The sequence below is a fragment of the Rhinichthys klamathensis genome, unplaced genomic scaffold (assembly GCF_029890125.1).
Source record: "Rhinichthys klamathensis goyatoka isolate OS25496 unplaced genomic scaffold, OSU_Roscu_1.1 h1tg000147l_1, whole genome shotgun sequence".
Classification (NCBI taxonomy): domain Eukaryota; kingdom Metazoa; phylum Chordata; class Actinopteri; order Cypriniformes; family Leuciscidae; genus Rhinichthys; species Rhinichthys klamathensis.
Genome location: NW_026606682.1, coordinates 124,743 through 152,567, shown reverse-complemented (window position 1 = coordinate 152,567; position 27,825 = coordinate 124,743). Strand labels below are relative to the sequence as shown.

The window sequence follows — 27,825 nt, the reverse complement described above, 5'->3', positions numbered from 1 at the left end:
GGCATTAAATCAAATTTTACCATTTTAGCATCTATCTCTCTCTGTTCTTTCTTGGTATCTGGCTTCCTCTCTTCCATTGCTCAGTGTCATGCCTATTCATGTTTCATATGGTGCATTTGTTATAAGGCCTGATCCCTCACACCTGCCCGAGTGTTCTAGATTCATGCCCCAGTGGAAAAAGTGCTTCGGTGTTCAGTATCGTGACACAAAATTTTTCATCCGTTGTTGTAGGTCAGTGTGACATTCACTCCGCTCCACAGCTCTTCTGCAGCTCGATTTTCAGTTTCACATTTGTGAAGAATGGAATATCAGTTCTGTGCTGCCTTCAGTGAGCACACCAAAAATGCAGAGAGGATCTGACTTTATCTGTATTTTTTCTTAAAAAATCATCTATTTTTTTTTATGCAGTCTATTATATTATTTATGAATTTGTCTTGAAACTCTACATAATTAAATGGATCTGGCTGGTATAGTCTTTGCAAAAATAACTGACCTCATCAAGGATCAAGGGTCACGTGATGCCAGAGCTCGCAAGGTGTTTGGCCCACAGGAAGCAGACCTGTTATTTTCCACTTGACACTCCTTCCTTTGGGCGTTGAACTCCAAGCAGTGACTCAGCATTTCCGTTGGCTAGATAGCATGGTTGTCAGGGTTCAGGGTGAATAAGTTGGCACTTCCAAGTCCTCAAAATATTACTGACCTTTCACTTTCTCTCAGGGGGGAAGATGGACAGGCTCCTTCTTCGTGCTCCTTGTGCTTTTGGCTGCAGACCACCTCTTGCCTCGACCAGCTATGAAGCTGTCACATACTAGAATTTGATTTGTATATTCACTTGTAACTTGCAGAAATATTTTGAATGCCTCAGTAATGCATAACGGAACCAGCCCTATTTACCAGGTTTTTTTTATTATATACATTTGATATATAAATCAAATAGTTTTTAAAAGTATTTTAATATAAGTAAAAGTCCAGTCCTAATAAAAACCGTTTTATTCTACATGGAGCGGGTCTCCTCATGGAGGCTGCCATGTTTAGATCACATGGCCAGCCGAACAACATTATCTAAATGTGTTTTTTCAAACAAATATTTTCATTTAGATGTTTGTTGTTGATGATAAAACTGCTTGCTAGGTGGTGTCTAGATTATTCTCAAGTTAAAAGAGTCTGCCTTTACATCAGCAACATGATAAAAGCTGTTTTATTCTACATGTAAGTTGGTCGCCCAATGGGGGTCGCCATGTTTGGATCACATGATCAGCTGAACAACTATATCGGTTAGTGCATCGATAGATCCTTTCCTACTTTTTCCTATATTGCTACTGTACCTTAAGACTTTTATTTGCATTTATCTTGGTTTACGTGTATTTATTTGCATGCCTTTACATGTGAAATGAGTAACAAGTAGCTTAATACTGCATCAGTATTGATTATATAAATACGGGCAGTCATGTTAATGACCTTAACACCATGCAATTTATAAATGATGAGTTTTTGAAGCTTAGTTTCTATTAAGGGTCTTGGTGGACTGAGGAGGTATCTTTGCGTACTATGCATCCATTTTAAAATGGATATGTGAATATGTGAAAACCCACCTGTGTGAAAATAACAATAGCCATTAAATGGACCGAGTAAGATCCATTATGACCTGATGTTCGCGCAGACACTGCATTTTTCTTCCAATCCGGTAGCTTTTGACCTACTTATGTCGCCATGTGGTACTTAACCAATCCACTAATTGCTTTCATTTATTCATACCCATGTGAAGTTTAGCATCCCAGTCATCTGCCTGTCATCTGAATTAATTCATTCGGAGCAGCAGCGTGTCTGTCTCTGCTGCAGCCAACTTAAAACCTATCACGTCAGACTGGGCTTCACGGTGAACTCTTCGAAAAGGATGTCTCTCTGAAGGGCAAGAGGAAAAGGAGATATATTTAGAAAGATAAAGCCTCACCAGACACTCTCAGTGCTTCTTTAAGGGGCCCGTAAGTCTTCAGGAGCTCCATTTCCTTATTGCCTCGATGCAGGCAGATATTAAGCTAAGTAACAAGCTGCCGACTTGATTCGCTCGGTTTTTATCACCCCTGATGAAATTATGGCCTTTGTTGTGAAAACTGTGGCTGTTGGAAGAGTACAAGAGGATGACGGAGAGAGAGAAATAGTACTTTGGAGAAGCTCAGGCCCTGTCTAATGTAATAGACTGAAGAAATGGTTCCTGTATGTGCTAAATGAGATTTTAAGGTGTCTGAGTGCTGGATGGTAACCGTAAAGGAGAGAAATAGAATCTGGGATGCATTTAACACTTATTCGGTGTGTATCAAGGTAAAGTGGACGAGATGGCGGAGGGAAAAGGTATCTGCCCACTCATCGCAAAGCCTCTCAATCTTTCTGATTCAAAGTTACGTACTTATTGTAGCTCGCGGCGCGAGAGGGTTTTCACTTATGTTTGATTGCATTTGTGGTAGTGTTAACTCGCTCTATGAGCTCTGGGAGAGATGGGCTCTTAAATCACAGCAGCTTCTTTTCTTAACAACAGAGTAAGCATGTGGAGAGGGCCTGGAAAAGACTAGTAGAAGAGTATTAAATCCATATAAGTGCATAAATAATTAAAACAAAAGCAACTGGACTCTTCTGATGTGACCCTGTATTACACCTGCTCTCTCAGCGGGGCTAATAATACCTTAGATCTGAACAATATATGAGCCCTGAATACGACGAATAGCTCAGCAATGTGTTTATGATGTATTTTATGCCTGTTTCACATAGTAATTGTCATGCTGAAACTTTGAGTTGCATTTAAATGTGAAAAAATAAGAACTGAATGGGCATAAGTTCAAACATCGCCTATAAAAATACATTTTGAGGCTGCAATCTTTCAGCTTGATTACATTTATTTTTAATCTTGCACCCCTGAATGCTGTGTTTAGCAATCTTAGGCACAGGAAAAGCTAGATTTAATGCATTGTGATAAGATCTTTCTCCCTCAGCCATCAATGTTATAAACACATTTAAGGGCCAATCTCAAGAAAACATGGACATATTTTTTGTACGGTATATGTGTGTGTATATATATATATATATATATATATAGTAACGAGATAATGAGTATATAACAGTAACGAGAATGAAATCATTTTTGGACATGTTTTTAATTAGATTCACCCATTAAGCCATGCATTGCATTGTTCACAACCTCGTTTTTTGTAATATAAGACCTTCCAATGACCCACTCAGTGGTTCTTACATTGACTTGTGTGTTTTAAAGTCCGTGCCTGACTTATTGAGCCGGGTAAGAAGTGACTATCATGGGGTTCATTGGCATCTCCATGCCTGCGCTTGTGATAAATCAACTGATATCCCCTGGATGCGGCTTGTTGGATGGACATTGACTGAGAGAGGGCCGCTGGATTGAGAGCTCAGGCTGTCTGGTAAGCCCCCCACCCCTCCAAGCCACTGTTTATTAATAAATGCTGCTCAGTGACAGTATATACTCAACAGAAAGGATGTCCTATACGCCTGGGGAGAGCGTGACGGATGATCGGGCCTGTACAGACTGCCATGACACCACATACAGTTGTCATTCTCTCTGTAGACAGTAAAGCATTTCAATGTGGCTTCCTAACATGCCATGCCTGAGCACGGAAAGCAATACACAGTAACGGCCCCATAACACTATAATTAACAGACAGATTTATGACACCAAAGCAGTTATTTCAGCAGCATTTACATGATTTATTCAAGTGCTCGACAACAATGATAGTGTAAAATACATCAACTGCTGCAAATCTGTCCCTGTCTGTACTATAAACTTCTGTGGGTAATGGCCTCATGCATCTATTAGTGGTCAGGAAGTACATTAAGGTTTTTGCATAGACTGCAGGAGTAATATTTCTGAATGATGTTTTAAAGGGTGTCTGCTGTCCTTATTGTTTGTGAAGCTACGTGGCAGTGAGTTATCACAAACAGGATTATAAAAGAGTATATTTCAGCTCCGCTGTCACAGATTAACCTGGAACATCGTGGCCCCCTTTACTACCGGCCTTTATGGAATGCTCTGCTGAACAGCAGCTGCATTAATTGGTTTGGCATCTCATTGATTAGACAATAGTGAGTGAAGCAGAGAGGGTAGAAACACTGGTACCTACCTGTTATTGAAGTTCTGTTATTGAACAGAAGCTGATTTGAAACTAAGTCCCCTTAAGGCAAGTCATTTCACCTGGCGGACATCTTTCAAACGCCTCGGGAAGCTATTTCAGTCATACAAGTGCAGCTCATATCTCTTTGAATAGGGAAACATCAAATTCTCCAAAGCTGTTCACTAAGCTTACGATTCAATGTTATGTTTGAATCACCAATGAAATCTGACAACAAATGTCTCATAAAGTTTGTTTCTAAACATTCAGGTCATGACATCTTATGTCACATATTATGTCTTTTGCAGCATCTCACGCATGCCACTGTGTTCTAAAAGATGCTGGCGTTTGACACGGCGTTTAAAGTTCAACTTTACAAGACGCTTTTCGAGACCTTGTGGTTTTTCCCCATTCCACTGCCCGCGTTTTGCGTTTTTCAAAGCAAAAACACATTCTTTGTGAACCAGCCCATAAGTGTGCGTCTCAGAACACTGACTGTTTCTATAGCAACTGGAGCTTTTAATGGCCAATAGCTGGGTTTCAGTCACGTGATTATGATGACGCGCGAAATTCAGATGGAGGGCAGGGAGTGATGATGAGCGCAATGGACGAGATGGAGGAAAGTCAGTACTGTACTACTTTACACGCTATTACAAGAGAAAGAAGTAAACAAAAAAATCAATGTTGAACGTGATCCTTGCGTTATGAACAGGAGCAATTTTTCAACTGAATTGAAAGATTTTCCTGCCATCGAGGCGGTAGATATCAGCAACTACCTCGTCTTACAGACATACTTTGACTTTACAAATTTCGGAAACGTTACACTTTACACAAACATAGCCCCTTAAGTTGTATCGCCTTTGATGAAGTGATCACGGCACACACGGGCATTTTCCCATTCGGCTCCTCCCGACCGCAGACGTAGGTTTACAAGCCGTTTTCCCGGAGTTTTTCGGTCAATTTCTTGCATTTTCCCCCCTTATGAACAACAACTTTTGGTACACGATAAAAACTCCTCGTGGTTTGATCGATTTAAGTAACCATAAACGACGCAAAACATAGGCATTTTGAGTTTGTTATAGTGCTTTCTAAATACAGCAAATCACTTCCTGCCCTCCATTTGCATTTCGCGCCATGGCAACGCAGTGGCGTGACGTCATATGAAAACAAGCTATTGGCGATTGGCTCTTTTATTTAGAAGGCGGGACTTGCATTTTCTCTCATTCATAGTAATACGAGTGCACAGTCTTTGTATATCTAAAGTCGTTAAATGCATCCCAATTCGAGTACTAGTGCACGATTCTATGCCGTTTTATAGTAAATAGTACGAAAAGAAAAAGTGCACATTAAACACCTTGTCACAGTTTCAATCATGTAGCGGAGGGGGAGAGGCTATCAAACTCCAATGTTGAATGACAACGTAACATGATAAAATTCAGAGTACATTGTGTATACATACTAGTGTGTCATGGGACACAACTTTTGTTTAAAACCAGGCTGGAGTGGGCAAACAGTAAGGTTGGTACAGTTTACAATTGTCATTATTATGTATTACATGGCTCTCTGCAATATATTATTCTAATAATAGCTGTGCAGAATTCCATGTCTCTTGTATCACTCCACAGTCTATTCTCCTACAGTATAAAGAAATAAGAATTTCAACTTGCCCAGTTGTTATTGCATAAGAAATCATTTCAGAGTGATAAAAGACCACCCTCTCTGGGTTTATTTTGTAGTGATGACCGTAGATTACTGTATCTCTTAAATATTTTATCATTCTATTTTTTATTAGCCATTCCAGATATTGATATCACTGGCATCAGTTGACCGCTGCTTACTGGAAACTGTCTACACTAAACTAATGTTCACATTCACTAGATTTGCGCACACACACAAGAGTGTCATTTTCTGTGTATGGCACCCCTGATGCTCAGCCGTCGCCGTGGGATGAGTGTGTTAAATCTCGGCAGCGCTATCTGTGCCTCCCGCTGTGTGTGGAGTAGCCAGGTGGTAGCTCTGAGTGGCTGTGCATACAGGCACTGTGTGATTAGCGCACTGGATCCCATTGGCAAGCTCTTATTTGAAACAGTGGGAGCAGAATGGAGTGGATTATTCTGACAGGTGCCCTCTCATTTCCCTGAATATCTTATGTAATGCATCGGATTTGAGAGCCAAGCATCACAGCGGCAGATTGAAGTAATATTATGCAGTTCGTTGGTATCCGTAACGCCGCTGTCTATTTATGCCGTCTTTTTTCACAAACATTGTAAATCTTCCTCGCATCATCCTCTTTCTCTATCTCACTGACTTTCTTTTTTTCAGTTCTCTGTGCCAGGCTGTGTAAATCTGCCCCAGATAATAGTCTATGTGTTGGGTGCCAGCTTTTGGAGTTGTGACTGCTGTTGTAACGGGTTGTTGCCCAGCTGGAGTAATGAATAGCTGGGCCTTTGCTGCCTCTCCCTCTCTCTTGGGTGCCAGAGCCTCACACGGCCCTGTCTCCCTGCGAGCCAAAACCCGTACACACACAAACACACACATTTATACACTGATCCAAAGCTGAGGAAGTCCTTTGGGAGAAATCCACTCCGTGGCATTACAGTCCGGATAATCCACATGAAGGTTAAAGTCGTGCTTTGAGTCTGTTCTGAGGATTTGATCAGATTCCATTGTGTTTTCTAAATAGGAGATAAATAAGGGTCCGTTTGTGTTAAGCAGCCAGCTTCAGTGGCGTTTGAGAATGATTCGGGCTGATTATTAGATAGCGGCTCTGTTTTACCATTGGCTGTGGGCTGAGATGTGATTTATCTCATTGGCTAAGTCAGTGTCTGACTTTTGGTAGTGTGAGGCTTTGGTTTAACACTGACCCCAGTCTGGGGTGTTAGGATGTGGGCCCGAGAGAGCTTAACACTCCCTTCTCACAGCTGGGAGCGCTGCTGTTTATGTAATCCAGCACCCGGCAAATCTATCCCATCCTCCTTTCTGCTTTAGAACACCTAATACTGCGCTCACTCTACCCTAACACCCGGGACTTGACCATGGAACTTGAGAGATAGATGAGAAAAGTCAAGTAACAGTTGGATAGAGAGATTCTGATCAGAGCGATCAAAAGAATTTCAGGGCAAATATATTTGTGAAGATTAGAGATTATGTTGGACAGACCAGAGACATTTATTTATCCAAAGTTACTAGCATCGTATTGAAGGTACACATTTTATCAGTTCATACATTCCCTGGGAATTGAACCCATGAGCTTGGCGTTGTTATCACCAGTGTTAATAATTTTGACAACAAATGTTGATTTACTTGTAGTCATAGTCTTTTGACTAATGTCATTTAGTTTTAGTTATATTTTAGTCATCTAAATTATTTTCTCCCAACTGTTTACTGTCACTTAAGACATAACCAACTTATGGTTTGATGTATTTTTGTATTTGTCCTTTCAAGCACACTAAGATGCAAAAGAGAACTCAATAGTACTCGTATACCGTCAGAGAGGCGGCTTTCTGTGTGCGTTCTTCATATGTGTGTGCACAGTAAACCCTCCCGAATTGAGTTCTCTTCTTGCGCTTGAATACTTTCAAATTGTTATATTGTTTAAATTGGCAAAACATCGTCTTGTCCACTCAACTTGTCGAGCCCTGAAATGTATTTTACATTTCGTTGGGTTTTCCCGAAGATTATCACTCTACATGGTTTACAAATGGTCTTGTTTTTGTCAGTGAAAAAATGTTGTTGACGACAACTATGATGAAAGTTATTCGTCAACGAAATTAACACTGGTTAGCACCATGCTCTACTGTTTGAGCTACAAGAATGCAGTAGCGTAGCTTTACAGTAGTTTATACAATACTAAACCACAATGATGCTTTGTTCAATAATACAATGTAATGTACAATCAGCAATGATGACACGAACTCCATAAAAGTTAAGTTAAAGGGTTTGTTTAAAAAAGTTTTTTTTTTTTTTTTTTTTACATAATTTCTTTTTAATGTTATTATTTAATGTTTTGATATTATTCCTATTTTTTTATACTTTTTTTTTTGTTTAACTTGTTGCATTCCTGGCTGGTTAGGGCAAAACTGATTAATGTGGGGAAAATGTATTTTTCTTTTTTTTGTGGATTTATTTTAGGATCTGGTGTCGCATCTTGAATACATATTTTGCCTACTATTTTCATAACCTCCCATCAACCATCCTGCAAATAAACAACGTTTGATTGAAACAATTGAGCTGACAAAAGAAAATGCTGAACAGACAGCATCAGATTTCACTGCTCTTTCATGTGCAACTCTTCACCGTAATGTTGACTTTCAAAACTTGCAGACTGGAAAGCATACTCCGGGCTTCCAGATTGATAAATGCGGGTTGCGTCAATCAAAGCGCTTAATTAAATTCAAAACCGCAGAGCCGAGGGAGGTAGATCTGAATCCTGTGGCCTCTGGTGACATTTTCCGTTTGTGTCTCGTGTCTTTCCGAGGGCTCCCCGTCTCCCACTGCCGCCCTTTACAATTCAGATTTATGGAAATTTGCACTAATAGTAACCTGTGCCAAGCTTGACAGACAGCTCTGATGAGAAGTACTTCCAGTTTGTGTGTGTGTATAAATCCGTAAGCAGATTGTCGGTCGTGGTAATAAGTGCGAGTCCGAGACACTGTTCGAGTGTGTGTAAAGCAGTGCGTGATTTTGAAAAAGCTTATTTTTGTGTGCACGTCTGCGCGTGTTTGTTTGCCAAGGAGGTGGCGACTGTGGGAGGGTGAACAAAATACATTAGAATAACAATAATAATATTATAATCTCCCCTCAGCAGAGTTGCGGGACTGTGTCAGGAGTGAAAGAGAGAGTTTATGTTCACAGAGTCTAAGTGTGGAGGATGCAGTGATGTCGCAGCAGGTTGCGGGTGAAAGGCAGAGATTAGATCCGCACCCCCTTGTTTGCATTCGGGGATAAGAACGCCTGCTGACGGCTGCTAATTCTGATGTCATGTTGACATGGCTTTTTCTTTGGGAAATCACAATGTGTGAGGGATTTAATAGACTTTGATATGCTTCAGTCAGACTGTATCACTCAGTGTCGTGGTGAGAGAGAGACCGAGATAATAGCGGGAAACTGGTCTTTAAAACGTTGCCTGAGGATCGAATTGTCTTGCATGCACATTGTGTAGCTGACCGCACAGTACAAAAGTTCATTGCTAGAGCTGGAATAATTAGGACTGTGCCTTTTAGTGGTTTTGACATTTGCATTGTGAATACACAGCTTACTAATGGGCATTCTGATAAAAATCCTCTCTTAAAATTGGTGTGTTTTTTTGTTTTTTGTTTTTTTTATAAGAATAAGACAGGCTCCCTCTACTTTTTAGCTGATAGGGTAATAAGGTGTCTGATTGGCCAGATAAACGTGACATCATTAGTTTAAGACCTTAGCTCCTAACGTCATTATATACTGCATTCACAATCTGTTTTAGGATATTTATACAGGAACAAAAAAAAAACAAAAAAAAAACTTTTCCCACTTCTAGTCTCTGATGCATTCATATTTACATTTTATTTTTTAAGCGGATGGATTTTAAATAAATAAAATAATTTAATTTATACATTTATTCATTAGACAGGCAGTTGGAGAGGAGGGGTTGAAAAATATGAGGTCTTGGTGACATCAGCTGAAAAGGAAAGTCGTTTCAGAGGTGAAACATTTTACATTTGGAGGAAACATTAAAGCTGCAGTCCGTATCTTTTCCTCTTTGTCGCCATCTCTCTGTTCGAAATCTGTAACTTCAGTGATTCGCGGAATTATCATCTTTACGTGGGTTGTAAATCGGCATGAAACAGCGCGGATGAACACAGTGTTTTGAGGCGAGTGGTGCTGTCAGTCACCGCGCTGTGTGGATACTGTCATACAGAATCACAGATTCACTTTTTGAAAGTTTGACCAACATAAGAATTTTCATAAGAAAATGTCTTCTGAACAAGTAAGTAAAATCCATTTTTGTTCTGACCAACTAAGGGAGAAAAAGCATTCGACATGATAAGCTTCGTTAGATTTAATCAACGCGATTTACAGCAACCGTGCAAATTATAGCCTACTTTGTTCTCAAATTGTTCATGTTAACAACATCAGCATTGCGTGACTAATGTTAAATTTAATGTGTTTTATGGTTACCTGCGTAGTTCAGAATTCATATTCTCCATAATAGCAAAACGAGAAAGGCACAACAAAGGAAACTCCATAACTGTGTGAATTAAGAAAACGTACTGTTACACGATTGAACTATTGAAATGTCTTACTTGTTCAGCAGAAAAAAGCCGTCTCTTCTTCCGTTTTGAACCCCTTCAAAACATGGAGTTCACGCACTTTTCAAAAGCCCCGCCGATGTTTAATCCTTGTGTTCGCATGAGACGGTTTCTTTCTCTTTCTCTAGCCACCTTAAATCCGAAGTACGAAGTCTTTTGGGTTTTTATAACTGCTGAATCTCCAGTTGACACTGATGATTGTTGTTTGGATCTTTCTGGATGCCATAAGTTGAATTATGTAAAGTGCTGCGAGAAAAGCCTATGCATCTAAGCATCTCGTCACGCGCAGTATAGCCGGCTAGCCGAAACTCCTTCTTTATGTGTACGGGTGTGACGTCATGATGCAAAGACATGCTCGAATTTCTCGCGGAAACCCACCAGTACCACTGGAATTAAAATCATTATTACAAGCTAACCGTTTTGAATCTAGCTATGGCAAGCAGATAGTTTTGACCACTGGCAGAATAAGTTTTTTTTAATATAATTATTTTGGATTATTTTTAACTTAAAAAAGTTACGGACTGGAGCTTTAAGATAACCAAATTTTCTTCTTCATAATAACATGCACCAAACAAATCATTCACAATAAGAACGGTAATGTGTATTAAGAAAATAAATGGGGTCCATTTTGATTTCATGTTGACTTTAAGAGGAAAAGTAAGTTGCAAAATCATCATTTTGCACACTCAAAGTCATTTTTTTTACAGCTCCCACACAATAGTTCCCTGAAAGAAGAGTTAGATAGTCCCTGAGTTGACAAAATAAGACCAACAGGAAGCCATGTGGTCAGTGAGAGTGTAATCCGTCCCTACTTCACACTGTGTCATTTCCCTATGGGGAATGGATGTGCTCGGCAGTGGGAGCTGGCAAGGAGAGAGAAGCAGCCATTACTGGCGCAGCCGGAGCTCCCGCAGAGACAAAAGAAATTATAAATATCACTACACTGCCACGACACCCTGCTCTCACAAAGCCTCTCATTATCACCACCAGAGAATGTCAGGGAAGAAATAAAGACTAATGGACTAACCTCTCCTACTAATCGTTTTTTAGACGCACTCCCACAAAGTGCTGCTTCCCTCAAGGAAAATTAGACTTTCTATTTTTAACTTGCTAAAAAAAATGGCAACAGAGATAAGACTCTTTGCTGCCAAGCGATCTCGGCCTTTTCAAAGGCAACAACTTCTCAAACTTTGTTTTCTTCTTCCTTGCTGCTTGATTTTTGTCTGCTTAAATAACTTTATTTTCTGTGACGGTGTGAATATTGGTATTTATTTAACCATTTAGATTACATGCTCAAAGATTAGTCGTTATTAGGAATGACGGATTAATCCCAGGCATGAAATTCCAAAGTGTCATTTTTTTTCCATTCCACAACAATTAATAGGATTTTCCGCCATAACGGGATTGTGGTTAAGGTTCTTTATCTGAAGCAGTACAATAGCTGTAAATACGAATTTAAAAGATCAAACAACTTTGGTTCTATTGTTAAGTAGCTTATAAAAGGAAGGAAAATATGTAATGGTACACGGGATGGGGGGTGGAGGGGTGTGCTCCCTCTGCTCTCGTATCCATAGCGTGAGCCCTTTAGCCGGGCTCTCTATCAGCCATTGGAGCTTAAAATTACCCTTCTGTCCATTGAAACGGTCCGCCTGTGCTTTGAATTGTGGGTAGAGTCTGTGATGAAACACAACATAGCATTACTCTTTCAACCCTAAACCATTTCTAATGTCCCTATGCCAACGCTAATATAAAGTATGGCTCATACTTCTAGAGATTTGGTAGCTACCGCAATGTCCCTGGCAGGAATCTGATCATTACGGTAGCAACATATTCTATAGATGAGCTAACCGAAGTTAGTCACAAGGCCGCTATGGGTTTATGCAGCACTAACATGTGGTTTGTTGTGCCTCACTGTTCATTAAGGAAAACAACAGTTTTCCTGTACAATAATCACAGCCTCAGCACTCACTGGAATGTAGTGGTTTTCCTGTTCGTTCAGTCTGCACACTCACATTTAGCCCCACAATGAAATCCAAGGCCGTGTATTCGGATATAACAAGCTAGAATATTCCATGCCCCCATTTTTTGGAGCTTTATTCAGTCAGATACCACAGTGTAAATGATACCAATGTGGCCTGAAAAATCTGCTCTGTGCTTGTGCACATTTCAGCCGAGGAATCTTTTAGAAGCATAGGCTTGAATTCGCCATGGTTCACAAGAGATTAGTAGTGCTAAATTTGGATCCCATCTGAACAGCATTGTATCCCGGAGGTCAGTTTAATGTAAATGTGATGAGCGGATTATAACCCAGGGATGGATTTTCACATGATAAAATGACACTCGGTGGAGCCATGTGCTGATGCTCAGTCAGATGGAACTGAAATAACAGTCAGGGGCTCAGTGGAGTACTAGTGATGGTTTCTTCGTTATAAAGCAAGTGCTTTCAATCCAAAGTGCCTACGGTTACAGTGCATTAATGTGCATATACAGTATATATATATACTGTATATACTCTCACCTAAAGGATTATTAGGAACACCATATTAATACTGTGTTTGACCCCCTTTCGCCTTCAGAACTGGCTTAATTCTACGTGGCATTGATTCAACAAGGTGCGGAAAGCATTCTTTAGAAATGTTGGCCCATATTGATAGGATAGCATCTTGCAGTTGATGGAGATTTGTGGGATGCACATCCAGGGCACGAAGCTCCCGTTCCACCACATCCCAAAGATGCTCTATTGAGATCTGGTGACTGTGGGGGCCATTTTAGTACAGTGAACTCATTGTCATGTTCAAGAAACTAATTCGAAATGATTCGAGCTTTGTGACATGATGCATTATCCTGCTGGAATTAGCTATCAGAGGTTGGGTACATGGTGGCCATAAAGGGATGGACATGGTCAGAAACAATGCCAGGTAGGCCGTGGCATTTAAACGATGCCCAATTGGCACTAAGGGGCCTAAAGTGTGCCAAGAAAACATCCCCCACACCATTACACCACCACCAGCAGCCTGCACAGTGGTAACAAGGCATGATAGATCCATGTTCTCATTCTGTTTACGCCAAATTCTGACACTACCATCTGAATGTCTCAACAGAAATTGAGACTCATCAGACCAGGCAACATTTTTCCAGTCTTCAACTGTCCAATTTTGGTGAGCTCTTGCAAATTGTAGCCTCTTTTTCTAATTTGTAGTGGAAATGAGTGGTACCCAGTGGGGTCTTCTGCTGTTGTAGCCCATCCGCCTCAAGGTTGTGCGTGTTGTGGCTTCACAAATGCTTTGCTGCATACCTCGGTTGTAACGAGTGGTTATTTCAGTCAAAGTTGCTCTTCTATCAGCTTGAATCAGTCGGCCCATTCTCCACTGACCTCTAGCATCAACAAGGCATTTTCGCCCACAGGACTGCCGCATACTGGATGTTTTTCCCTTTTCACTCCATTCTTTGTAAACCCTAGAAATGTTTGTGCGTGAAAATCCCAGTAACTGAGCAGATTGTGAAATACTCAGACCGGCCCGTCTGGCACCAACAACCATGCCACGCTCAAAATTGCTTAAATTACCTTTCTTTCCCATTCTGACATTCAGTTTGGAGTTCAGGAGATTGTCTTGATCAGGACCACACCCCTAAATGCATTGAAGCAACTGCCATGTGATTGGTTGATTAGATAATTGCATTAATGAGAAATTGAACAGGTGTTCCTAATAATCCTTTAGGTGAGTGTATATACACACACAATTTTTATTATTACTTTTTTTATTTAATTATTCAATTATTCAAATGATATTCCCAGAGTCTTTTTATGTGACTTACTGACGCAGGTGCAACTCCACCACAAATCAAACCAGAGACAGAGGCAGGACATTTGAATAAAAGCATAGTCTCTTGTGGTTGTGAGGTCATAATGGATATGCTAATGAGGTAACTGTTACCTTTCCATTTGTGCACTGTATGGTTGTGAATCACTGTCATGGTGAAATAAAGCTCTTGCCAAAATGCCTGTGCTGTTGTCTCCACAATACAGATGCCTGTTCTGACAAACCTACCTAAATCGCGCCATTATCTCTATAGGCTCTGGTGTGACGAACCAATGATTCACAGGTGCAAACATTGACATGGTAATCTCTTCCGAGAGCCAAGTGTAAAAGACTGACTTCAAACAATAAAAGGAAGCTAAGAGGCGAATCAGTCTCATCTATTCAATTCTTTGGCCAGGCTGCATAATAAGCAGAGTCCTGTCAAGCGTCGCAGAAAAGAGGGGGAAAAACACAAAGCATAATAAACAAAGCCCCTATTGCTTCTGTTCCTGACAGCACTGCTGCTAAACTTTGAACAGTCGTTATTTACACCATTCGGTCCCCTCTTCAGTGCAGCTGTCGCTACGACATAAAAAGAGAGAAGCCACTCGCTCTGAGTCAGCAGGGAACAGGGGGGAAAAGGGTTAGGGAAAAGGAAGAAAAGAGAGGAGTGGTGGTAGTTACTCGAGCAAAATCATACAAGATAAATTCAGTGATGGTTTGCGGTTGGAGAGAAGAGGTGATTTCACTCCTGAAGGTGAGGCCTAAAAGCCAGAAGGCTGCAGAAAATTGCTTGTTCAGCAGATGCCAGATAACACCTCCAGGGGAACGTGCTTTGCACCTCCAGCATGTGCGAAGTCCCACAAAAGAGCAGCGTGAAGGACAAAACCAACCCTAGGACTGAGTTTTACAACTCCTTTTATAGCCATGCTAATATACTGCACCCCAGAACTAAGCTAGAGCATGTTTATGATAAAGAGGATAGCTAAACTAGGATATTAGCACTTTGATATGTGTTAGCAAAGTCCTGTTTATAATTCTGCACAGGTCGTTTACCTTTGATCACTGTGTCCCTTTAGCCTCTACATGCAAATCACAAAGCGATTAACAATAGCTTCTATATCTTGACATGTTCTAGCACACTAGCAAAGCTCTGTTCACTTAAACCACAATGTCTGAGCTAATTACAATTGTCGGACTGCTTTGCTTAATCATATGTGATTCTCTGATGTGCAGGCATTGTCTACACTTGTTAGCCCTCTCGTACCACCTACTGTAGCACTGATAATGCATGCAAATCAAACAAGGGGGAACAAATATGAGCAGAAATATGTTGAATGTGTTCGGACAGTGTAGATTGTATATCTCTAATGGCTGCCTTATTCGTTTAGGGATGATTGCTCTGGTGCCAATGATTAATCCCTCCAGGACTTAATGGGGTCAAAGGGATACAAAAAGGAAAGAAAGAAAAACACGAACAGAATTGGAAAGCATAATTAATGGATTCAGATCCTGTTAAACAGCCCCCTCACAGAGCAGATAGTAAAAACAGGGTGCATGGAACCGGCACCCAATTTGTTCACACTTTGTTGTAGTAATAAGATCCAGGCCTCCCTCATGCAGTGGATTGGATAATTAACTCCCTGGGATAAATTCAGAAGAAAGAAAAGCCCCCCTTTTGATTTATCGTATGGGGGAGATGTCGCTCTACCGGTCTTTGCAAACTGCTATTACATAAATTGTCCACAATGTACTTTTCTCACTGTGAGAGGGACAAAATAAGTTGGGAAGGGTAGATAATAAGGAAGAAGCATGCGTCAAGAAATGAGAGTGTAATGTTAATATTTGTCATAAAGTAAAGCTTTTAAGCATACTTTTCCTGACATAAATGCATTACTCAAAAAATATTAGGGAAAAAAAATGAAATGGCTCCAAAACTAAAAGAATAATAATTTTAAAACCATTTGTCAGACCTATTCAGACATGCTTTTGCTTAGATCCTTTATTTTTTTTATGTTAGATCTTGTAATTGACAAAACAGGCACTACTCTAGAGACCTTTGACTGAGTTCCATTCTTAGAAACTGCTGTCTCAGAGAAATGGCAAGCAGCGCAATTCATGTCATGCTAATTTCCGTTGCTTCGATGTGCTTCACCTTCCTGCATTGTGTAATCCTGCCCGACAACTCCTTTGGAATGTGAAGATAAGCCTTTCCTACCATTGTCTATTAGAGAAGCTGCCCCCTCCTCTTGGGTTAGTAGACAGTCCTCCAATGGAGGCAGAGGGCCTTGGTTTGTTTTAATGGGGTGCAATTTCCATTGTCTGTTAGCTTTTGGATTATATGTGAGTCTAGATGTTTTGATGCTGATTTATGTCCTCATCACTCTCGCTTTCTCTCTTTCAGAAAAATGTGAAGACCCTGGTAAAGCACCGGACCACAAAGTTATCCTTCAGACTACGAGGACGGAGGTTGAGCCTTCTGATACTTCTTTAAACTCTTCATTTTCTAACCTGACGGGTCCCTCGGACCATGGAGGGACAGCGGGATTCACAGAGGACTTTGAAACAAAGCCCTAGACAGGGTTCCACATTGTCCTTTACGTGCTGGTTGTTAGTCTTAATATTGCCTGTAGTGTGCTGTGAACAGTCCTTTACAACATTCCACCCTGAGCGACGAGAATGGGCCTTCAACCACCTGACAGTTCACAAGACGACAGGAGCAATCTACATTGGTGCTGTCAACCGTGTCTACAAATTATCGGGCAACTTAACACTCCTAGTATCCCATGACACTGGTCCGGAAGATGACAACAAGGCCTGCTACCCTCCACTAATTGTTCAGCCTTGCAATGAACCACTGGTTTCTACCAACAACATCAACAAACTCTTGCTCATTGACTACTCTCAAAATCGACTACTTGCCTGCGGAAGCCTCTACCAAGGTGTCTGCAAACTTCTACGGTTGGACGACCTCTTCATCTTGGTGGAGCCCTCTCACAAAAAGGAGCACTACCTTTCCAGTGTCAACCAGACTGGTACCATGTATGGAGTCATTGTGCCTTCGCAGGGCAAGGATGGGACCCTCTTCATTGGTACCGCTGTGGATGGGAAACAAGATTACTTTCCGACTATCTCCAGCCGGAAACTTCCTCGTGACCCGGAGTCTTCGGCAATGCTGGACTACGAGCTACACACTGACTTTGTTTCATCTCTCATCAAGATTCCCTCTGACACACTGGCTTTGGTGTCTCATTTCGACATTTACTACATCTATGGCTTTGCCAGTGGGAATTTTGTCTACTTTCTGACTGTGCAACCAGAAACACCTGAGAACAGCATGTCTTCCAGCGGGCCCTCAAACGACCTGTTTTACACCTCTCGAATCGTCCGACTCTGCAAAGATGACCACAAATTCCACTCCTATGTGTCGTTGCCTATCGGTTGTGTCCGAAACAGGGTTGAGTACCGCCTTCTGCAGGCGGCCTACCTGGGCAAACCTGGGCGAGTGCTTGCAGCGTCCCTTAACATTAGCGCTCAGGATGATGTGCTCTTTGCTGTATTTTCCAAAGGTCAAAAACAGTACCACCATCCACCTGATGACTCGGCCCTCTGCGTCTTCAGCATCCGGGACATCAATGCACGGATCAAGGAGCGTATGCAATCCTGCTATCAGGGAGAGGGAAACTTAGAGCTCAACTGGCTGTTGGGAAAGGATGTACCTTGTACCAAAGCGGTAAGATATTTTTTATTATTATTATTACTAGCCATAACAACTAGCTTGCAGATTAGCTTGCTAAACCAGCTTTTGTACATGAAGCATTACTTTAGATGTAGTATCTGAAACCTTAATCATGGAAGTTCTTTCCAAATTGTACTACTTTAATTGAACTTGTTGAATGCATGTTTTTTTTAAGAGCTTTATTTAGAGCTCTCTGCCTTTTGAATGCTGTTCACTTAGCGCAATATACATTTTTGCCCTCAGAAACGGATAGTTCCCATGCCTGCTTCTGCTTACTAGAAACCACAGTAGTCAAAACAGTCAGATGGGGAATTGTTACTAATTTTATGTTTTCTTTGGAATGAGAATAGGATCTGCATCATAATGTTTACTTAGCTGGTTGTTGTTCTAACATATCTATATTTCATTCTTAAGAGTGTAACAGTATACTATCCAAGCAATCCTGTTGACCCCTGCAACCTACAGGATTGAATGACAGGCATGGTCAGGGTTGGTCTAAGTGTGAATGCACACCCCAACAAATCCCATGAAAGGAATTCTAGACTAATCCTTTCAACAGTTTTGGTTATTTAAAATTTTCTAAATATTCTTCATCCATCTGTAATTATGTCTAATTGTTTAGCGTTGGTAGTCTAAATGGCTACATTAAAGTTTGATACACATAGGAGTCATGTCAACGTGATAATATTCTCCAAATTGCTTAATTTGGATTTGCTTAATTAAATATTTGTAGGTCACTATGGTGAACTATAATGATTAGGGTGATTAGTCATGCATTGCATGCATGCAACCATTTATAATTATTATTATATTTTTTTAATGAAATTTTTTTGTAGGTTTGGTATTTTTGTACCACTTTTTGATAACATTGAATCAGTTAACATTGGTTAATGCGTTAAGTGTCATGAACTAACAATGAATGCATTGTTGCATGCACCTTTATTATTCACGGTAATCATCTTTTGTTTGCTTTGTTCTTTACTAGTCTTGCTCCCAAAAGACCACAGTCCTTTGAGTCTCTGCTGTTTGACCTCTGATGTAAACAAATTGAATTAGAAGCACTCTTAACTCTCTGTGCATATGCATATTTACAAGTAACCACATTGACAAGTGTTGCGTTGATGTTTGCATAAATATATAAATGAATATGTGTATGTTTTATTGCTCTCACTGTTTCTTTTGCATATGTGTGCATGAAGTTTAAGTAGAGTCTTAATGACAAACCACTGATATGTGGTTTCCTCCAGGGTATCCTTTATTAGCTTCAGTAAATTCACCATTAGCATGATGTCAGATGTGATTGTCACTCAGAGGAAAACATTATTGAGTGTCTGAGAAGGGTGGTCTTCATAGTAGCCGACTCCACTCTGGTCCCATTAAGGACCCTAGAGGATCCCCCATCTGACCCCAGGGGGGCCGTCAATGGCTTATGATGTCAGCCTGCCCTCCTCCATGTTTTTCTAGGCCTCATTAAAAGAATTGCAACAGAAACCTCCTGCGTCTTCTCTCCTGATCCTAGAGGAATGTGTCATGATTGACTGAGGAGGAGGACTTGGATATAAAAACATGAGGATATATGTACTATAAAACTCAATACTGTTCAATAAATCTATGGTATTATGCAGGTTGATCTTTAACAATTTGAATAGTGAAGCCTTTGAACCCATACTAATCAAATGCCAAAACTAACCACCCTCTTGCTGCCACCAAGCTTTTTTTACTCCCTTTTCAAGACCAGTAGGCGTATGAAACTATTTTTACAGTGAAATAATACTCCTTAGCTTTTTTCGTTTGCTATTCAAGCTCGTTTTACCAAAACATACTGCTAGAACTCCCCTACCGTGATGTTTTTATTTAGTTTCCTTTCAGTTATTTCAGGCCATTTTTGATCACTGGAAACATGGCCTCTGTGCAGCCTTTCGGGTTGGTTTCATCGGCTCCAGTGTCTCTGCTGAATCTCAGAGAAAGAGAAACTAAGAAACAGAGGGCGAGAGGAGGAAGAAGAGAAGTCATAAGCCGAGAAGACCGAATGAAAGATTTATCACAGAGCCCAGCTTGCAACTGTCTTCCTGCCTGGCCAACCTGCTCGCTGCTTCACATCCAGCCCTTTGATGCTATTCACTCATTCAGCCGGTGTTACGTTTCATCAAGCTGCCTGATCAAGCCTATCGCGGTGCCAGTTTGAGCAGTGATCTAAGGACACTCTATTGATCAGGTGGCGTCCAAAGGAACGACCCTTGTCCTGATTTGTGTATGGAACAATAACCCCTTACCCGAAACAGTAGTCATGGGAAATGGGTTCCAGTGATGAGCATGAAGGTTGGCGTGTGAATATCAGGCACCTTAGATAGGTTTCATATCAGAGAGCACAAGGGAGACAAAACTTGACACTGAATGTTCATAAGCTCTCACTCTGTCAGTAGAGGTACTTGGAAATCATGGAAATCTATGTGCATTTTATTTATTTATTCTTTTTTTAGGTAAGTTGAGCTTGAATAGCAAACAGAAATGTATGAGGAGTTCTATTTTATTGTAAAAATACTGAAACGGGGATAAAAATGTTAGGTGGCATCAAAATTTGGCGAGTTTGCTGTGCCATTTAATATGAGTGGGCTCATAGACTTTGAAGTGCTAGTCCTGGTACTGTCCACTCCAGATTTATATAATTCATCATTCAATAAAAATAAATTAGCATATTGACTGATTGGTAAATTGTATGAATTTAGAAACGTACATTTTGCTACTGGGTTGCTACATTTTTAATAATTACATTAATTTGAGCTAAAGTAGCAATTTATGGTACCATTTCGATGCCAGATTTTGATGTTATTGAAATGTACGATTGCCAAACAGTTTTGGAAATGTGTTTTTCCCCTTGAAGTATATAAGATGTAGAATGAATTCTTTTCTGTACATTAGCATAGGACTTCCAAGACTAGAACATAGCTGCCCGAGGGCATTGCCAAGATGAACGCAGAGTGGACTGACTTTCTTTAAAAAAAGGACTTTGCATACAAATTTAAATCATGTAGTCAAATGCCAACTGTTTCTTGCAGAACAGATCTAGGCAGCTATTTTTAGATTTGAAAATAAAAGAAAACACGACAAAGAAGGGCTGGAACAATATCTGCAGAGTACGAGGCATTTACATCCCTGCTTTATTGCCGTCCCCCGGCTTGTGAAGGGCTGGGAGGCAGTAAAGATTTTTATAGCGTGAGCCTGTAGTCGACCAGGCTGATATTAAAGGGCTGTGGAGTGTTGGGGACGAGCAGTGCTGCGTTCAGCATCATGACCGAGCACACAGTATCCATCCCTCTTACTCTACATGGCACTTTGAGGCCAGTGTCAGTCACAAACTCCGATGACCTGAATCGAAACGCCGCCGAGTGTTGTAACTCGCCGCCCCAACCCAAATGGGGATTGATAGTGGCCCATGCTGCATGTGACATGAAAAATGGGCCATAGACCCTCCCATTAGATTGTAAATGTTTACAAGCTTCAATCTCTTTAGTTTAAGTTGGTGTGTATGCGTGTGTCTGAGAGAGAAGGAGGTGCAAGGGGAGAGCAATTCGGTTGTTAAGTCTGACGTCACGCGTGACGTTTAGCCTCTTCCGGGCCCAAGCGCTCCGCTCGTCCACTCCAGATCCTAGACTAAATAAACCCTTTTCTTAAGGGCTTTTTTCGCTTCAGTGCCAGTGGGTGTTACTAGGGATTAAGGGATAGCACCCACTGGCGCCAAAGTTTCTTCATTCGCTTAAGATTTGTAACTTACCTTATCAACTGCAGCCATTTTCTCTTATCTTTCTCGTCACAGGGAAAGCGGTAGAATGACAGTTGAATGTCACTTGTTTTTTAACTCCGATCTATTTAAACAACACGGGAACACGTTAAAACTCGGGCGAAAGCGGTAGGTAGGTAGAGAGGACCCGGCCTTTGGACCCGGAAACAGTATTATCGGAGAGTGGTTACGTCACGACTTAACAACCGGATAGAGACAGAGCAAAGGAAAAATATGGGTGTTTCTTTTGGTCCTTTTAGGACCCGTGGACACACATTTCACACTCTTGACATTTCACACTTCTGGATGGTCATCGATAACCAGAGGATTCTGTCATTTTTCTGCGCACGCACGCACACACTGATCCTGGAACAACATTCCAATTAACTAATCTGATTTGAGGGACAAGTTTACAGTGTATGTCAAGTTTAGGCTCACAGCCAGGGTTAGGCTTTTCTACATCATGGTTGTAAAAAATTATAATAATAATAAAAGAAAAGTTACAATTTGGTAGTTTTAATAAAAACCAACCCCGGCACTAGAAGTTATAGAAACACCCTGTCCCGGACTAGATAATTTAAATCAGAATTAGAGACTGTGTACTTGTGGTTTCAGCCCCAGTCTCGTCTGTATAGGTGTTGCTTTCTGCTGGTGGAGTGTGTAAGTGTGTGTGAATGTGTTTTCGTCCCCAGCTGGGGTGAGCTACACTATCCTCATAGCACAGGGTAATGAGGCAGACTAGGAGCTCGGCAGGACTCACCAGAGCAGAGCGGGAACATGCTTGCCCAGCTGAACAGAAAACCAAGCGGCTGGCTTGGGAAACCACACTCAATGGTCCAGTTACTGTCTCCCCTCAGAAACTGAACAAGAGTCAGTATTCTCTGGCCTTCACTGCAAACCCAAATCAGTTAATATCATCAGTTTATAGTGTGATTACACTGAATCTCACAGTCACTGAAAACCCTGAAACGGATTGTTTTTTAAAAAGTTTAATTTCCATGCCTGGAAACACATATTTTGAAGACAATCATTCAAAAGTTTGGGGTCAAATGTTAAGTTTAATTATATTGAATATATATATATATATATATATATATATATATATATATATATATATATATAAAAGTAGAAAATTGTTAGTTTAAATCTGTGATGGCAAAGCTGAATTTTCAGCATCATTACTCCAGGCTTTTATTGTCACATGATCCTTCAGAAATAATTCTAATATGTTGATTTGGTGCTCAAGAATTTTTCTCATCAACATTAAAAAAAATGGTTGTACTGCTTAAAATTTTGTGAATTTTTCCCCCTTTGTTTTTAGAAATCTGTTGTCACCTCCATTTAATGGTTCCTTGCTGATCTTTTTTTACTTCTGAATGGTAGTATATATGTTTATGTACTAGTTAGAAATTGCTCTTAATCTTTATAAAATATATTTTTACAATTATTTTATCTTTATCATGAATATCTGCTTTCATTTCTTTTTAGCATGTGGAGAGTAAGAAAAAAAAACATGACAGTATAATATTTCATTCAGTATTTTGGTGTAATAGAGTTTGTAATGATCCGTAATTATTTTTTTTTTTTTTGCATTTCTTTTTGATTAATTTTGTGTACTAAAATCAACCTGTTGCCGGATCCATTTCTTACCTTCACTTGACAACAAAACAAACTGATGACGCTGGGTCGGTTAATGTGATTTGTGCTTCTCTGTATTAAAATCAGTGCAACCTTTTCACCCTCCTACTGATGCCTGTATAAACAACCAAAATGACCTTGACTTTTTGATTCCAAGCAAACTGCTGACTCTCGGTTGACCTTTCTCCTCCTGTAGCCTGTCCCTATTGATGACTCCTTCTGTGGTTTGGACATCAACCAGCCCCTTGGCGGCTCTCAGCTGGTGACCGGACACACGCTTTATACGGAAAGCCGGGACCGCATGACCTCGGTGACCTCCTACGTCTATAATGGCTACTGTGTGGCTTTTGTTGGCACCAAGAGTGGACGACTGAAAAAGGTGAGTCTTGAGTGCAGGAGTTTTAACTCAGTGGTGGACTGAATGTTGTGGCTCTGAAAGCTGAGATGTTTTACGGAGTCGGACATGTTTGAGTTAAATGGAAAAGTTCTAGACCTGTAACCTAAGATACAAGCAAACGGTTTTGTTCGCAAACAGTGTGTCACGTTAGTTATTAATGATGTCTTCTGGAGGAGCACCACTTTGAACTGCTCTACTGGCCTCATTTAAAACTATAGATGGAAAAAAGGGAACCAGAAACTTTTTTGCCTAAATATTTAATACCTTTTTGTAGGATGCTTCTGGTTCTGTTCACTTTTGTGTCCATAATGGGCAGCTTAAAGTGACCTCAGGGGTTCCTGTCTACCTCCCGAGTCTATTAATTTTAATAGAATGTCTTCTCAGCCAAACCCAAGGAAAGGATGTTAGACACAAGAACCAAATGCCGTTGAGAGTATAAGGTTATCAGATGCATAATTATAATATCTTTCAGATAAAGAGCATGAAGATAATGTGTTAAACATATCTTTTGGTTGGTAATAGTAGTGTAATAGACAAGAAACCATCACTCAACTTCTATCAAAGTCAACATGAACGCCATTCGCTTGCACATTTGATTTGAGTATTTAACGGGAATCAGATGTAGTAGTCGGTGTTAGCTGCCGTTAAATTACTGTGCTAACTATTGACAGGCTGTGTTACCTACAGCACAACATAAGCATAAAACAATAACTAAATAACTTTTTTATCTAATTTGATATGTTTATTTCCACTCTAAATGAGCTTTTGTACCGGAGGAACGTTGTCATAGTTCCTATAACTATTGGCTGAAAAAAAGTACTCGCTTTTAGCTGTGTACACACTTCAGGAACTGGGAATGATTTTAGTTCTAGGAACGCCTTTTGGGGGAAGTAAACTAGCTCCTACTTCAGAGTCGGGTCTATCCCAGCACAATAGGAACTACCAGTGACGTAAGTGTACGTTGATTGGCCAAACGCATGTGGAAACACCTGTCATCAACCGCACAGCAAACGCTATAACACTTTTCGTAAACTGTTACTTTCTTTGTATAACAGTTCTTTCTAATACCGTATTAGACAGGACTGTAAAACAAACCGTAAACTAATGAAGACGGAGAATGGGAGCGCTGTGTGCTCAGGCATTCTTAGTAGCATCAGAATAGAAGTCCCACACAAAAACCCGAGTGGCAGGACATGTAAGTTACTTCAGAGTTCTGGGTGATTTTTTTTTGTGTAAATTTTCATTTAATATTAAGCTTTAATTTCAGCTTTATTTTAATTACTGAAAATGATTTTGAATGGTTTTTCAATTACAACACTAATATACAGCAAACATACAGTAGACTACAGATCTATCTGTGTGGTTCAAAATATTTGCCCTTTATTGAGCTGGCAGTTAAGTAAGTGTTGACATGTTAGCATGTGGCTAATGGAACTGCTGTGGTTGGTAACAAGATGAGACTACCTTCAATACGCAATTATGAAGATGACTAGGGGTCTGTCAGCTGCTATTGGGACTCATGCCTCCTTTGGGACACGACAATGTTGAGTGACAGGTTAGGCCCTGTTAGACGAGCAGGAACAGGCATGCCCACCTCCTGTCCTCACCCCACAGCAGCTGAAGGAGACACCAAAGAGATGAAGACAGAGAGAGACCTGCTCTACAAACGCTGGGTCTGTCCCTCATTCCCACCTGCCCCCCTACAAACACACACAAATAACAGCTGCCTTCCCAGACGCCAGGGAGAACGGACAATGTCAAAGAGTCAAACCGAGTGTTTGTTTCATGCCGGTAGCACGGCAACGTCCAAATTGTGTTTTGCACCTTGATTAATTAATTTATAATTGAATCAGCACCGCAATCAGGAAGTGGCATCGGAGGCATTCGCTCTCTGTAATCCTCTTGTTTTAGTGGGTTATTAATTAATGTTATTTTTTTTTCTCCTCTCGGTTGGTACAATCAAATTAGGCCGACAGCGCCGTCCTCTTAGAAGTGCTGCCTCGGCATGTTTGTCTAGCCTCAAGCTCTTTGTTGAATCTCAGCCGGTGTGTGGTATCGCCGCCCTAGTGGCCAGAGAGGAAAATGAGACGTACAGATATGGTGGGATTAGGGAGGTATTACCCTAGATGGAAACGCTGAGTATCTTGCGATAGTCTCTGCAAACCCTGAGGATTCGGTCACATCTGCACAGGGCGTAACAGTGTCGCAGGAAGAGGATGAGACAGCCTTATGAGAGGTTGTGTGTTTTGGAGAGGTTAGAGAGCTATCACAGCCCCAAAAACTGTGTCTCTTGGAAAATGCACAAACGAGTCCAGAGAGCTCAGGAAGCTGGTATTTGTGAGATTTTTCTCCATGAGTCTTTGCCTCACTGTGCAACTCAAGCTGTCTGGCAGTGTTCCAGCTATGAACTATTTAATAATATTCACCATTCTCTATGAGTTTGCTAGTCATCTAAAATTAAGCAGCATCACGGATATTGTGATTATTTGAATATGCTTTTTATTTGGCCATGAGGATTCCTAATGTCTCCAGATTCACCAGTATGAAAGTGTTAAGACATTTAATAGCACCTATGATTTTTTTTATGATTTTTCTATGAAAGTTTTAATAGCACCTATGATTTTTAGCTTCAAAAGCAAACCTGGCATTGGAGCTTTTTAGCTTAATTCATTCAAATAAAATGTTATTTTACTCATTTGATTATGTATATATTTGTAAATAAATGTTATTTTTAAATATTAAAATGTTCAAAATATAATTTTCATTTTTAGCTATATGGCATTGCCCTAATTTTGATGTTAACCTATAGATTGACAGGATTTGATGCTCTGAAGGTGATATATTGTTGCACAGGGTGAGTGGTTGTGCTTCCTGCTTTGAAGAATTTACATTTACATTTATGCATTTGGCAGACACTTTTATCCAAAGCGACTTACATCGCATTTCAAGGTACACATTCTTTTTTTCCTTGGGAATCGAACCCATGACCTTGGCGTTGCAAGCGCCAATGCTCTACTTTTTGAGCTACAGGAAAGCTTGTGGAGTCGGTTGCATGATCTGCCTATTCCTGCCCTCATCCTGCAAGAGGAGAGGGAGGGAAAGAGAGAGGGAAAGCATAGCACAGTGGCAGCAAGAGAAGGGAAGAGACTGATGAAATGTGAAATTTAGCTCAGCTGAAGAAACCGGGCTTGCACTGCTGCCTGTAATTGGATTGGCTCCTTTCCCAAAGAGCAAACCCACCACTCTCTATTGCCACTTTCTCTTCTCTCTCTCTCTCTCTCTCTCTCTCTCTCTCTCTCTCTCTCTCTCTCTCTCTCTCTCTCTCTCTCTCTCTCTCTCTCTCTCTCTCTCTCTCTCTCTCTCTCTCTCTCTCTCTCTCTCTCTCTCTCTCTCACTCTCACACACATACACCAATTCCCCATTCAATCGAGTCCCCTGCTGTACCCTTTCCTCTCTCTCATCATTCTCTCTCTCTGTATCCTGGTAAAGCAGATACAGGGACTCTTTCAGCATTGGCTCTTGTAGCTGGACTAGTAGCCGGACACACAAGTTGAGGAAAAAGCCCTTTGAATGAATTAATGAAAGCATGTGCTGACCCACGGTGATAACAGTTCTAGCATTCGTCATTTTTACAGTCCTTTTCTGAAATGTTGTCCCACTGGTTTAGGTAGTGAAAAATTGCATATTGTTGAATGTAAGCAACATTTACAGCCATCCATTGGACTTTGAGATTGATTATTATTATTAGTATGCAGGATTCGGAAAATGTCGTAATAATTTGTACTAAGGATGTAACCGTATATACATTTGGGTCAATGATTTGGTCAACCAGTGTTTATTCAAATGTAATGGCTGATATCTATGTATCCTAAAAGGGTTAGTTCACCCAAAAATGAAAATTTCTGTCATTATTTACTCACCCTCATGTCGTTCCAAACCCGTAAGACGTTTATCTTCGGAAACACAACTTCCGAGAGCTTTCTGATCCCTCCATAGACAGCAACGTCATTGCAACTTTCAAGGCCCAAAAAGATAGTAAAGACATTGTTAAAATAG

At 40.6% G+C, this 27,825-nt stretch overlaps 1 protein-coding gene across 1 annotated transcript in view; it reads left to right on the top strand.

Moving 5' to 3' along the window:
* Positions 1–27,825, top strand: part of LOC130090484 (plexin-A2-like) — a gene marked incomplete at its 3' end in the record, with an annotated part of 166,725 nt that overhangs the window by 15,860 nt on the left and 123,040 nt on the right. The window contains exons 2-3 of the mRNA XM_056257878.1: positions 16,622–17,950; positions 23,569–23,751. Of these exons, the coding sequence (XP_056113853.1) occupies positions 16,748–17,950; positions 23,569–23,751 (1,386 nt within the window). The remainder of the gene's footprint in view (positions 1–16,621; positions 17,951–23,568; positions 23,752–27,825) is intronic.